This window comes from Crocodylus siamensis, chromosome 5 (genome assembly GCF_052110815.1).
Source record: "Crocodylus siamensis isolate JL-2025a chromosome 5, ASM5211081v1, whole genome shotgun sequence".
Lineage (NCBI taxonomy): Eukaryota > Metazoa > Chordata > Crocodylia > Crocodylidae > Crocodylus > Crocodylus siamensis.
The window spans coordinates 8,189,645-8,204,444 of NC_143399.1; the positions used below are offsets into that span (position 1 = coordinate 8,189,645).

At 41.6% G+C, this 14,800-nt stretch overlaps 1 protein-coding gene across 2 annotated transcripts in view; it reads left to right on the forward strand.

Moving 5' to 3' along the window:
* Positions 1-14,800, forward strand: part of C5H1orf185 (chromosome 5 C1orf185 homolog) — a 77,238-nt gene that overhangs the window by 48,650 nt on the left and 13,788 nt on the right. The window contains exons 1-3 of one of the 2 annotated variants that reach the window (XM_090049135.1): positions 3,110-3,406; positions 6,211-8,082; positions 12,004-12,109. In XM_090049135.1, coding sequence (XP_089905261.1) covers positions 3,304-3,406; positions 6,211-8,082; positions 12,004-12,109 — 2,081 coding nt within the window. In that variant the 5' untranslated portion in view covers positions 3,110-3,303. Of the gene's footprint in view, positions 1-3,109; positions 3,407-6,210; positions 8,083-12,003; positions 12,110-14,800 lie in introns of those variants that run through there. The other variant, XM_090049134.1, reaches the window with a different exon arrangement.

Here is a 14,800-nt window from a genome sequence, read left to right on the forward strand (position 1 = left end):
TTTTATCTCATAAAGAATGGCTGAAATTATTTCAAATAAAACAATGAAGTTTGTATAGGCACTCTAAAGAACTCTTGCCAAATTTTGGCCCGATGCCACTTAATACAGTCATATGAAAGAATTCCCTTAAAAATAATTTTTAACAAAGAAATGCTGACATTTATTGGATTCTAGAATCATAGAAAAGTAGGGCTGGAAGGGAGCTCCAGAGGTCGAGTCCAACCCCATGCTCAAGACAAAATCATCCCTATCCCAATTGTCCCATCCAAGTGCTCGTTTAACCCATTCCTCAAACTATACAATCAAGCCGGTTACAAAACTTAAAATATATTGCACAAAGACACCAAAGTACCACAACCTGCTGCCCGTAAAATAAGGGGGGGGAATGGCAGCAGTATTCTGCTGCTGTAAAGTCTGTTAACAATTCATCTGATAGATCCAAGGAAGAAGACTATCCCCTCATGCCCTGCTACAGAGGAAGGCAAAACCCCTCACTGTCCATACCAGTTTGACCAGGGGGTCAAATTCCTTTATTATCCCAAACGTGCCAATCAGAGAGACAAGGCCCTCTAACGAGGAACCTCCCAGTTTTAGTCACAGCAGGAACAGTGGCATACCTCAGTCAAAATCCCCAGCCTTGGCTGCAGCTAACATCCAATGCTTCCAAGGAACGCAAAAATCCCCAAGCACCTGTAGCAACAGGAAGGGGGAAAAATCCTTCTTGGTTCCATGTGGCAGCCAGCAAAGCCCAGAAGCATGGGAAAAACCAAACACACTCAATTCTGCTCTGCAACCCGGAGACAACAAGCATAATTCCAACACTGTACCCTCTTTCTGGACAGCCAGCACTCTCCTTTCTGTATCCCCTCCAAAAACGTATCCCAGCTCCTTTAACCTTCTTTCATAAACCAGTTGTGGAGCTCTGCTTCATTCTCCTGCTGCTGAATACGGTGCTCTCCACACCAGGAACAGATCATCCCTGACCAATGTTTATCCAACATTTTCTTGAAAACCTCCAATATAGGAGATTCTACAACTTTTCTAGGCAGTTTATTCCACTGCCTCGCTGTTCTAGCAGTGGAGAAGGGTTTTTTCCCCCCCCTAATATCCAATTTATACCTACAAATTGAACAGGACCTAATTCAACAAGCTACAGTATGCTAGATTTTGGTTTTTTTCTGAGTACAGTACAGCTCCCTTCACTAATTTTCTAAAGCCACATTCTGATCATCAGGAAAAATGGAAAAGCTTTCTAACTATGAGGACAGTTAAGTATTGGCACAAGCGACCTAGAGAAGTTGTGGAATCTCTATCCCTGGAAATTTTCAAGAGTAGATTTGACAGACACTTGGCTGGGATGTTAGTCAGGGCTGATCCTGTCTTGAGCACAGGCCTGGATTACGTGACCTAATGCGCTCCCATCCAGCCCTACGTTCCTATGAACCTACAAACAGGGAAAATTTGCAGGAGACAATTGCAAAGAAAGGTAGCCAAGGAATAGGAGAAATATGATATTTTAACATTTCCTTTTATTTTAGCAACATGTTCTGGATTTCAAGACACTTTTAATCATAATTATATTGTAAACCAAGGGGAAAACCTTCCTTTCTTTCCTCTCAGCGGAGGGGAGAACCAAAACAGTGGAACTTATCCAGGACATAGTAGGAGTGCTAGTTTCAGAACATGCTTTCCTTTCACTTGTCAAATCTTTTCTCCAGTTCATGTTAATTGCACATTACATTTTTTGAAACAGGGTCCAGGAGCCGTGCTGGTGCAAATTAATGACAACTGGATTAGTATGATAGTTCACTGCTTTCTCCACTACTCATGGATAATCCACCCCAGCAGACACAGGGGACCACCCATGCAGATTCAGCTACAGGATTTAGGCCTGAATGTTTATATAAATGAACTAAAATGGCTGGTAAGCCAAAACCAGTGGTCAAAAGAACAGCTGGGGCTCTGGAAATAGGAAAGGGAAGAAAGAGTGCAAAATCCAGGAAATTCACACATGAGTAACTAAGTTCAAGGGCATTAGGTCCACATTAATGAAACAACCTATATATTATCTGCTAATATGCGCCAGTCCTTCATGAATAATATCAAGCAAAGTTAAACACATGCTTCTTTATTCAGCCCAGAGGTGTTTCTGCTACTGGGGCTGTACCAGGTTGTAATTCAAATGTGGGACTCATTGCCACCAGATGTTGTGGACGCTGATAGTTTGGTCAGGTTCAGAAAGGGACTGGACTGGAGGAAAGGGGCATCCGAGCAGGGGGGTCGCAGTACGGCCTCTGAATCAGAGCTTCCAAGACCCTAAATCAGCGGTTCCCAATCTGTCTTACACGTACCACCAGTGGTACACAGACAACCTCCCAGTGGTATGTTAACAGTTGGATTATAATTACTTTATATGACAACAGTTGGCTGGTGGTACTTAAGGTCATGAACAACATGTGCCCCTGGAGGCTGGGGCGGCACGGCGACCACCCCCAGGGGTGGGCTGAGTGGCTAGCTGCCGCAGGCGGCCCTGGCGGTGTCAGCAGCAGGGACGTGGTGGTGGCGGCAAGCGGGAAGCTCCGGCAGGCAGTTGCGGCGGTGCTGGCGGCGGGCTGAGCAGGGAGTTCCCACAGGCGGTGGTGGCGGTGTCAGCGGTGGGGACACGGCAGTGGCGAGCGGGGAGCTCCCACAGGCCACGCTGGCCATGGCCGGGGGGGTGAGCGGACCACCTGCAGTGTTGGCAGTGTCCAGTGGCAATCAGCACCTGCCTGCAGACGCCGCCAGTGGCAAACAGTGACCACCTGTACTTTGCTGGGGGGGCACCGCCATCTCAGGGGACCCCCTACAGGTGGCCAACGATCCCTGTCACACGTCCCACCCGTGGCACGCAGACAACATGCCAGCATTAGAATACCAGACGTGTTCTAATTACTGTATCCGACAAATGTTTGGCCAGCGGTACTTAAGGGGCTGTCGTTTTCAATCCGCGGCGCGCAACGCGCCGTGCAGGGGTCCTGTTGCCTTCCCGCCGCGCCGGGCGAAAGGCACAGTGGCAGGACAGGTGAGTGCTCAGCCCAGGCCAAAGCCTGCCCAAGGCTCTTACCTGCCGCGGGGGAGCGCAGCCCCTTGCCTGCCGCCGCGCGGGTGTCTCCTCAGACACTGCGGGCACTGTGCGCGGGGGGCGCTCGCGGCCGGGCCCGAACCTCAAGCCCGTTGGGGGCGGGGGAGTCCGGACCTGGCCGGGCGGCAAGGGGCCCGGCCTCGTTCCCCCGGCGGCGGTTGGAGCCGGGCCGGCGCGGGGCCATGTCGAGGGCCGGGGAGCTGCTGCCCGCCCTCCTGGGCCTGCTGCTGGTGGCGAGGCCGCCCGCGCTGGGCCGCCCGCCCCGCCTGAGGGAGCCGGGGGCGGGTGAGGCCCGGGACTGGGCCGGGGATCCGGTGCGCGGTTCCCGGGTCCACTCTCCAGCCTCGCCGTGCAGTTCAAGGCAGGGTGGGGAGTTCAACTGCCATAAAAAAACAAACAAACCCCGGATATGACAAAGGAAAAATGGGAAAGAAGTCACAGAGAATATATCTGTATTATAGATTCATGGATATGGGAGATGTCTATCTGTATTTATAGGTGCACAGATAATATATGATGTATTACTACAGATATGGGAGATGTCTATATGTATTCATAGGTGCACAGATAATATATGTATTATTATAGATATGGGAGATGTCTATATGTATTCATAGATGCACAGATAATAGATGATGTATTATTATAGATATGGGAGATGTCTATATGTATTCATAGATGCACAGATAATAGATGATGTATTATTGTATCAGGTACAGGGTCTTCCTTAAGTCCTTGTGCACTTTTAAACTTTAACCACATAGATTGTAGGTACAATAGAAACAATCTGTTAACGGCATTTAAAAGCAAGTTTATTAAAGCTTTAGGACAGATAGACTTCAACATAACTGACATCCATCGTGGTACAGTCCTCAATGTGATCTTCCAGCTCCTTGAAAACATTTCCCAGTTGCTTTTGAGTTACTGCACTAATTGCAGTGGTGATATTGGCCCTAAGCTCCACCAAAGAACGTGGTTGTGACAAGTAAACTGCATGTCCCCATAAAAAGAAGTCCAGCAACGACAGGTCAGATGAACAAGGTGGCCAAGCAATTGGTCCACCTCCGCCTACCCATGTCTCTGAGAAAATGTCATTTAGGAACTGTTGTACATTCAGAGCATAGTGGCACGGAGCTCCATCTTATTTAAGAATAAATTAATTATTACTTGTGAAATTTAGCATTGTGTACTCCAGTTGTCCTAAAACTTTAATAAATTTGCTGTTAAATGCTGTTTACTGATTGTTTCTATCACACCTACAACCTAAGTTATTAAAGTTTAAAAGTGCACAAGTATTTTATGAAGACCCTGTATAATATCTTATATAGGATCGCTGATAATATCACACATCGAGTTCACACAGCGTTGTCCGCCCTCCAGGAGTCTCCAGGAATTGGAGGCTACTTAAGATAAATGAGATTCAAATAAACTTGGTCTGAGCCTTCAAGAGGCCAAGGAGTAATGGATCGTTGAATCCAATTTATACAATACTCCCGTGGGTGTTTTTTTTTAATGTAGTAGCCACGTGCATTTGCCTTCAGGAGATAAAGCCTGTGCACCATCATGAATGTTGTTGCATCGTGATGAAACCTCCCAGAATAGAGCTGGCAACCCAAAGTCCACAGCCTTGGATAAGGAGCTAAATGAGGTGGGACTGACAGAGCAGGACCCTGGAAGTGGAGAGAAGCTGGAATCAGACCATGTGCTGGGCCATTGAGCCACACAGTGGTCACTGAGACTGCTGTGTGCGTGGCAGACATGTAGGATGGCCATTCGTCTGGTTTTATAGAGGACAGTCCAGTTTTCTGCTAGTCTGTCCTCTATTGATACGAAACCAGATGCCTTTATGTCCTCTGTTTTTCTCTTGAGACACCAAACCTTTCAACCCACAATTGAACTTTAAATTGTTTGTCCTCATTGGTTAACATATTTGTCATTTAATTAATCCCATGTTTGTACTGGTCCCGTGAATGCCAACAAAGGTCCTATTTGTCATGATTCCTAATTATATCCTTCTATTATGGCTGTTGCTTGCCACCCTTAAACGTTTGTCTTCAAAATCAGTTTGACATCACCCTTAATTCAAAATGCCCAAACAAAAGACATCCTTCAACTCAGAATGGTCAAAAGAACATGATCACTATACACTAAATGCAGCTATCCTCTACTGAGGTACCTCGATGGCCACCCTACAGACATGCAAGGAGAAGTTTGCTATTGCAGGGTGTATTTTGGAAAGATAGCTGGATGTTAAAGCAAGTTAAACATATGGCTCGGAACAAAAGCTATGGGAGTTCCTACATCAACTGGAGAATCTTATACATACTCTAAATCAGCGGTTCTCAACTTTTTACACCTTATGTCCCACCAACCATTTTGTCAAAAAACCCTGGTCCCACCATGATAAAAACAAAAAGCCACAAAATTGCACTGTTCAAGATACCTGTTGATTCATTTATTTGAAGTGCAAATAACCAATTTTTTCCATTGGGCAGTGAGTTGAAGTCCCACCTACACAACCTTCGAGTCCCACCAGTGGGACATGTGCCACTGGTTGAGAAACACTGCACTAAATTACCTGGCAAGGGAAAATCCTGACATAGTGTATGTTTTTGAAGTATGAAATGGCAAAAACTAGTGAGATTCTGCAGTATTTTTCTGCTTATTGGGATTCTTCACTGTTTTTCTGCTTGCTGGGATTCTGGGATCCTGCAGTATTTCTTTGCTTGCTGGGATTCAGGGATACTGCAGTACTGGGATCAATGGGATCCTGCGGTATTTCTACACTTACTGGGATTTGGGGCTCCTGCAATATTGGGATCAGTAGGACCATATAGTGTTTCTTTGTTTGCTGGGATTTGGGGATACTGCAGTATTTCTCTGCTTACTGGGGTTCAGGGATCCTGCAGCACTGGGGTTAGTGGGATCCTACAGTATTTCTCCGCTTCCTGAGATTTGGGAATACTGCAGTATTTCTGCACCTATTTACTCAAGTCGAAGCCAATGTTCAATGGAAGTAAAAGTTCTGTTTTTCACAAGCATATTTTAGGAGCCATTTAAAAAAATATATTTTATTGTATGTTTTGCAGATCATGTAAAAGAACATCAACTAGGAACATTAGCAATAGCAAACAATTCTTCAAATAAGACATCACTACTTTTGAATTCAGCACAGTCAGCATGGAAAAAAACTTGTGAAAATCTTCATGGTGGTAAGCAGAACAATTCTATAATTGGTAGAAATTACAAAAATGTTAAAACTAAATCAAAAGCACCTAAACAAAAAGTTGGCAAGTACAAGCACCAACAAAAGCTGCTCAGTGATATTTTAAATGTTTTGATGAATCAACACAAACCATGTCTGATTGGCAATGAAAGCATGAAAGCACAGGTTTCCAGAAAATGGACAGGAAATGGAAAACTAACTGAAACAAACATGAAGCTAACAAAAAAACCAAGAAAAATCTTCACGCTTGGGAAGTTTGAAGACACTAAGACACTGAGTCAACATAAAATGAATTCAAATCTACTGAAAGAGTTCCAGATTATTGAAAAAGGGCCTACAAATAACATAAGAATGAAATTTCAAAGAGAACTGTTTGACAGTCTTGATACATGTATTAAATACTTAGGGACTAAACCATCATTAGTTATTGCAGCATTATCAAAGGCAGATTTATTGCCAACAGTTGAAAGAGCACTTTCCAGAACAAATATGAACAACTTAGAAAGCATTTTGGCATCAACTATAATAAAAAATCAGATGGTTCTTGAAAGAAAACACTATCATATTAAAACTCTGAAAAAGGAAAAAAATAAGCACACTAATGACAGATTTTTAACTTCTGCCAAACAAAAGGAATTAGCTGAAATGAGTTCTGGAACTTGGGCCCAGCAAAAAACAAATGCAATTAGAAGAAATCAGCATAAAAGACTAACAGATGCAAGAAAAATTTTAATAAGTGCAAACAAGAAAAGTCAACATATAGAACTTCAGAAATATGGACACTTCCTTAAAGGGTTTCAGGAAATCTCAGGCTCTCTAAACAGTAAACCAAGTGGAATAAGCTCTTGGGAAAGAAAATCAGGAAAAGCATCTGTGAGGCCTAATACTAAATTTCCTAACTTTTTAAACCTGAAACAAAGAGCCATAGTATTACAAAAAGGTCAACCAACTAAGAAAGAGATGGAAGATGCATACATAACAGGGAGTTCACAACACAGACCTAATGACAGTAAATATATATGGTATAAAAGCTTCCGTGAAGTGAGGAGCAAAGTAATGGTTCAGGTTAAAGATAAAAAAGCTAAAGCAATAGCTGCGATATCTGTTGAAGAAAATCAGAACTGTTTTACACAAGTGATGATCCCCCACAAAAGAAAAGACACTGTGCAGAAAAATTGGCTAGTATATAAAACCAAATCTGCCATTCATGAAAGAAAACAAGATGAGCCTTTTAAAATTAAAGCTTCCAGAAAACATAAATGGAGAGGAAATGCAGATGATGGTCATATATCTGAAAAAGAAAGAACAGCATTTGGAGTAGAAAGACTGGCATATTCCTCCAGAAATGATTGTACGAAGTCTGCAAAGTTTAATTTTCTCCTTCCAAGTACAGACTCTGTTGAAAATGTTAAACATACATTATTCACACCACTGATGGCACAAACAACGTTTCCAAATCAAGTGGAAAAAATTAAGAACCATAGCATACTACCTTTATGGAACATAAAACAGAAAAAAATCAGTTATGCTCAAGAGGATTTAAAAGTTAGAGACAGAAGAGCAGCTGTATCTCAAAGGCAAACTGTGAATACTGGTAGTAAGCATAAAAACCTTAAGAGAGGAGAGAATTCATCAACATCTGTGATACATCCTCCAAAACCCTCTACTCCAAGTGCATTAAATAGAGAAAGAAGGAAGCGGTCAGCAAATGGTGAAAGTGTAAAGGTACCTGTAGGTAAGCTGATTGATCTATATTTCATTTTACGATTATAAATTGTAAATTAAGCCAGTTAAGTTTGTTAGGAAGACTTTCAAAGATCTACTTTACATTTTAAAAAACATTTTCTCAGCCCTCTCAATATGATTATATAATACAAACAAAATGATGAATGGCTCTCCTGCAGCTAAGAAAGGATATTCTGTGTGAAGTATTTGGGCCTCCCATAATAGCACTGTTTGGGGTGTAAAGGGAATGCTTAATCCTTCTTTTCCCTCAGTGGTAATTATACATTTTCCATGTGTTCAGAGAAGTCTAGAAGGGATTGTGCCTTAGTCAGAATCTCCATAATCTTCTTGTAAGAGACTTGGGGCTGCACACCATCTTTTGCTTCTGTATACTTGTAATTATGACAGCTACATAAATAGCTATGTCATTAATTATATAGCTAATTCTAAGCATGGTAAATTATGCATATGCAAAGCTTGTGATGCATGACAAACACTCATATATAAAATATACTTATTATATTAATTATTTTATTAGGTGAAAAGAAACTCCTTTCATAGTATGAAAACCACCTCAGTGGAAAAGCCTATTTAAGAACCATTATGCCTTAACAGATTCATAATCATTAGACCCTTCTATGGGACCTGTTGCTGGCATGAAATTTCACCCGTATGTATAAAATACAAAATGTACTTCTAAAATAAAGTTTTAAAATTAAAGTTTTAAATTTAGCATTTGCCTGCTGAAACATGATCACCAATCCTCATTATACATTTTGTTCACAAGTTTCTATTTGTAAGCTGTTTTATAAATCACCTAATAGATATCTAAGAGCAAATATACATTTAAAAATCAGTATCAGTGGTAGAACTTATTGCCACAGAAACATTATTTCCCCACATCCCATCAATCTTTAGCTGTCTATACTAATTTACTTTCAGTGAAAAACCCAGCTTGAACACAGGAACCAAAATTTATTTTTAATTGTAAAGGCTGTTTAACTTGGGCTTTGGTAGACTGAGTGGAGGGTTCCCTCAGACAAAAATCATTACTATGTCTCTTGCCATCTGGAGTGCAACCCTAAGATCAGGTTATAGGAGGATTTGAGCTGTAGGGAGAGGAAGCAATCTCAGAGAGAGCTGGGTTCAGTGCCCTTTTGTTCTTTACAATTAATTGTCAACATGAATTGCACACATAAACTAACAGGAAACCAGTGAAAAATGTGGATAACTGCTTTTATGTATTTATCGTGTCCTGTCCCATTTAAGCAGTAAGTATATTGCATTCAGATTTGGAAACAAGGAATATAGGAATTTCCTGCCTGAACTGTCTAGTCCATGTCATCAAATCACAGAAAAGTAAGGCTGGAAGGGACCTCAGGATGTAATCTAGTCAACTCCCTGGTCAAGGCAAGATCATCCCTGGCTAAATCATCCAGTTCAAGTGTCTGTTTGGCCTTCTCTTATCCACCTTACAGTACTTTCATTTAGTCTGTATTTCCTTAGCTAATACTAAGAATTATCGTGGGAGACAGTGTCAGAAGCTGATGTCTTTCTGTCCTGTTACTGATGATGGACAGTGCCAAATGCTTCAAAGAAAGGGACAATGAGATTTTAATAAATAGTCTTTGAACAGCCTTCTCATAAGGGAAGAGTCTCCCTAAACCCCATTGCAGTAGCATAAACTTTTTAATAGGATATTTTATATCCTTTTCCACCCCCCTTGTAATATAATGGTTGGTGGTCTCAATCTCCGCATCTAAGTTTTAATGCCAACCATGCTTTTGGCCTCAATAGAAAATATTAACTGATGAAGAGCCCCATCATCAGATTTGCCATCAGCCAAAATGGAAGATGCTCTTTGAAGATGTTAAGGGCCTTGAAGGATTGATAAAGCAGTGGTGTTTAACCTTTTGGCCACACAGGCCAAATGAGTGGTGCAGGGCTCATCTGCAGGCCGGATTGAGCCATGAAATCCAGTACTGCCCTTTTGGTCCTCCTCCTACTGGGAGTGGGTTCCAGGGGCTTGGCAGTGCCCCCTCAGTGCCCCATGTGCTAGGATTGGGCCCTGGGGGCCTGGCACTGCCCCTTTCTGCCCCTATATACCAGGATTTGGCCCTGCTGGCCTGGCACCACCCCCTCCAGCCCCCTGTGCTCTAGGATTGGGTCCCAGAGATCCAATAACGCTGCCTCTTGCCCCTGCACCCTGGGCTTGGGTTCTGGGGGGCCAGGCCCCACCCCCTCCTACCACCTGTGCAACAGAATTGGGCCCCAGTAGTCTGGCAGTACTCCCTCCAACCATCTGCACGCTGTGATTCAGTCTTGGGGGCCCAGCACTCTTCCAGGTCCCCCACACCTGGATTGGGCCCTGGGGCCAGCACTGTCTCCACCCAGCCCTGTGTGCTCAGATTGGGCAATGGAATCAGTGCACAGGGCCTGGGGCTTCCCATGGGTCCAGAGATTTGGCAGTAGGGGAAGTGGTGGCACTGCTCCACTGCCACCAAATTTCTGGACCTGTGGGGAGCTGCAGGAGCTGGATGACACAGCGCTGTAGGACAGATCTGGCCTGTGGGCCAGAGTTTGACCCCCCCAGGACAGAGGAGAGATTTCAACTTTTTACCAAAGTATGAGCAAGGATATGTCCTGCTAGAGCTGAGCCATTTCAGTTCAGTAGCATCTGTTTTTACTCTTAATGCAGTGATGCCACAATACTTTATATTGCATGCTCAACGTCATGCCAACGTGGCTACCCTACTTTCAGTCTGGAGTTTGGATGATCAAGTGCATTGAGCAGTGGCATTGGTAACTTCATAAAAAAATGATATCAGATTAGTTTGACAGGTTCTAATTTCCGAAAGTGTCTGTTAATTGGCATTTTATTTCTGTAATTTAATTGTGCATTAATCAAGTCCTAGGAACATTATTTTTGCCCAGGATCAATGTCAGGCTGACAGATCTGGTTTTCCCACCTACCTTTTATAAGTAGTGGCTCAGCATTAGTTTTAATCTTTTGAAATTTATGAAGTGCTCCAAGAGTTATTTAAAATCAGCATTAAAGAGAGTTCCTAGGCTAGCGACTTTAAAACTGTTGCATACAAGTTATCTGTCTGTGAACAACAATGCTCAAAGAACCACAGTTTCTCTAAGGCAGGGTCAGCAACCTATGGCCCATGAGCCAGATCCAACCTACCACAGCTCAGGAAATCAACAGTATTTTGCAGCTGGAGCAGCAAAAGAGGCATCCCTAAGGTCCTACATCTGCTGATTACCAGGGGATGCAGAGATTTGCAGCCCACAGTGCAGGCTGAGTTGCAAGCAGTTGCCCATAGCAGCCAAAGGTTGCCAACACCTGCTCTAAGATAAAATATGCATTCTTTTTATATAACTATTAGATTATTAGAAGTTAACTGAAGAGTTGAAGTGCATGAGCAGGGGTAGAGGCAAAATATTACAGGGCTGAAACTACCATTGTTACAGTTGTGATTAGGAGTAAGGGGCAGTTTCCAGAACATAATGGTTGGTACTCAAGCTGTATATGAGATGAGACCAAAATATTCTTTGGCATATTTTAGAATATTTGCTTATAAAATCCTTCAGCATTGTTATAGATAGCATGTTATAGTGTTAACAATAGAAAAAGCTGTTTTAATTCAAATAAGGGGTTACTGAAAATTTTGTGCCGTGCAGATGATAATAATTAACCAGGGAAAATTAGAGCAGAAAAAACCACCACAAACATTTTAATATAACTGCTTATGATGTGATATGATATTATAGTTTGAAAACGCTAACTTTTTATGCCCTCTGAAATTTTAGATAAAAATTCCTTTGTAGTAAACCAATACACTAAATCCTAATCTGAAACATACAGGTTACTTTGTTACATAAAAATAATGCTATTTTGACAATGAATTTGTTTTTATTTATGTAGAGTTTTTGAGCCATTTATCATCCGTTTTAGTAGCAGGTGCTACTGTTGTTGGACTTGTCATCTTTGCTCTGGGATTAGCAGTGTTTTGCCTGTTTTACAAAAGGAGGTAGGGCATTAATCTTTTACTTTAAGCAATCAGCAAAATAAGTGTGTTTTTTTAAGCATGGCTGGGTTATAAAATAGCATAACACACAGTAAAAATTAGATCTAAAGATCAATAATGCAATAAATGATAAATAATAATACCAAAACATCTATCTATATACCTTATTGAAGATTTTCTTCTCTTTTTTTTAAGTATTAAAACAGACTCTTTGTTATTCCCTCTGTTCTTTACCTAAGCAAATAGTTTTTAAAGCTCAAATAAAATTTAACAACTTGTGAGGATGAAACTTGTTCTTTAGTACCCTCTGATAGTCAATATATTTACACTGCTGTTTTAACGATCAACAGTTTCCTAGTATAAGTTAATTATTTATAAAGTGATTCTTCTGAAATTAGTAAACTTGTGTTATGCTGAAAATCTATTTTAGAGAAAGAGTAAGGGGCAGGTTGCTATGCCTTATTCTTAATAGGTGCAGTGTGCACCTATTTTGAGAGCATATTAAAGGGAAGTGTAGTATCCAGCCATCTGCTTTCACTGGGCACTTGTACATGTGACGAAAATTGCCCTTTTTTCAATTTAACTGCATTACAGTTTTCACATACAAGTTTTTTGGCAATTTAAGTGTCTTCTTTGCAGTTAACTAAAACACATCCCAATGTATTTTAGTTGGGATCGCCACAAACTAAGCGGACACATCCATGGATCCACCACATGAAAACAAAAATTCATTCATTGACGTATAGTGAGCCCCTTTGTCCACCAGGTGGCACTGCAACTTTTTTGTAGCCACCCCCTTTGTCCACCAGATATCTCTTTGAATTGCAGATAGGAGAGGAAGAGGGTACCTGCAATTTTTAGGTACTTGGGTGTAATGTGTTTTTTCGGACGCCAGGTGTTACACGCCAGGTGTTGCAGTTCGCCCAGGCTGGCATGAATCAATTTTCTGTTCACCTGCATTGACACCTGCAGCCCTCCCCCCCAGCCATGTCCTGGCCAGGGTGACACTGGCACCATCACCCCATAATCTCCCCTTGCTTTCATACAGGAATGAAGAATCGCTTGGCCATCTAAAGCGGGGAGTGCTTTCATTTGCTTTCAAATAGTTTTAGAGATGCAAATCAATATAATATATTCAATTTGAGCAGTTTAATTAAAGCCTTTTATATACAACATCTTCCCCTAAAATCATGATACAAAATTGTGCTGATTTAATAATTTTTCTGGTTTTTTTAATGTTATTTCTTTTTCCTTTACACTTTATGACTAATCCCCCCAAACAGGACTCTAGCAGATACAATGCTTAGGAAACAGTGAAACTAACTGCACAAACAGCTATCAGTTTTTTTTCTCCAGCTTTCATATATCATGAGTAATAAATATTTTGCAATCGAAACTTAGATAATGATTCCATTTAGACTGTAAGCTTTTCAGAATGGAAATAATTTCTTATACATGTTTGCACAATGTCCAGCACTATTGGGTCCCACTCTAGTTCTGACCTGTAGGTAGTACCATAATTAAATAATTATATTGATGCATCATGGAAAAAATTGTGCTTATTCCTCCATAACTATACTGGGAAAAGTATAGGTTTCTTTGAATTAGCAAAATAAATAGATATGATTCTGAATAAACATCTGCTGAGTAAGAAAATGCAGTTTTTTAATAAACATATAGCTAGACTTTATTTTTGTGTCAACCTGAGCCATAAAAGTTAACTTTTTAAGTTAAAGATGAGTTTTATCAAATCCTGGGCCTCATTAGCTGAGTGAAGCAACTCTGACACCAAACTTCACAGGATTTCCGTTTGTCTGAAACATGATAGGTAACTTGTGATATCACCTCTTCTGATCAGTTCCAATTTTCTGAGAGTGTTTCAGTCACATATAGCCAGATCTCTTTTGATTTGGGTAAAAATAGAAAGAAAATCTGAACGTAGGATATAGGAGGCATACAGGACACCCCATGTCTCTTTAGCAGCAACAATTTTCTCATCCACCTCTGTAGATATCTATAAATCAAGAAACAAATTGATGACAGCCAATGAAACATTCCATCATAACATAATTTCCACACACCCCCAACTCTTACTTCTGCCCATATTCCCCAATACAGTTAACAATGTTGAAATCATGGTAGAAAGGCAAGAAATGAGATTAGCAGATGGGAATGGAAAAATCACACAGAGTGTGTGATATACACAGAAGAGGAGATGAGAGACAGAGGGGATACACAGAATTCTGGCAGAGAGAGACTGAGGGACAGTGGTATGAGCATCAGGGGCATACACAGCCCTTGTTAAGCAACAGAAGGCAAAATGGTGGAGGGAGGAGATAGAGAGAACACCTGCTATGATGAAGGAGCAGGAGGCACATAGAACTGGCAGAAGGGAGACTGGGGGGCACACAAGTTCCTTGGAGGCGGAGAAAATTAATGGAGAGGTATGTGGGATAAGAGACACGGGGTTTGGGGGCACATAACGGAGAAGTGAATGGCAGGACATACAGTCTCTGGTAGGGTGAAGGAAATAACAAGGGGTTGGAGATTCAGAGCACCTGGGATGCTAGCAGAATAGGGGACACCAAGAACCCCTGACATCTATTGGTAAGATTGCAAGGGATTCCTAGGAGCCCTGAGAGGTGGAACTATAAAAAGTGATGGAGGACTGCAAGGAGCCCCTTCTATATCCAA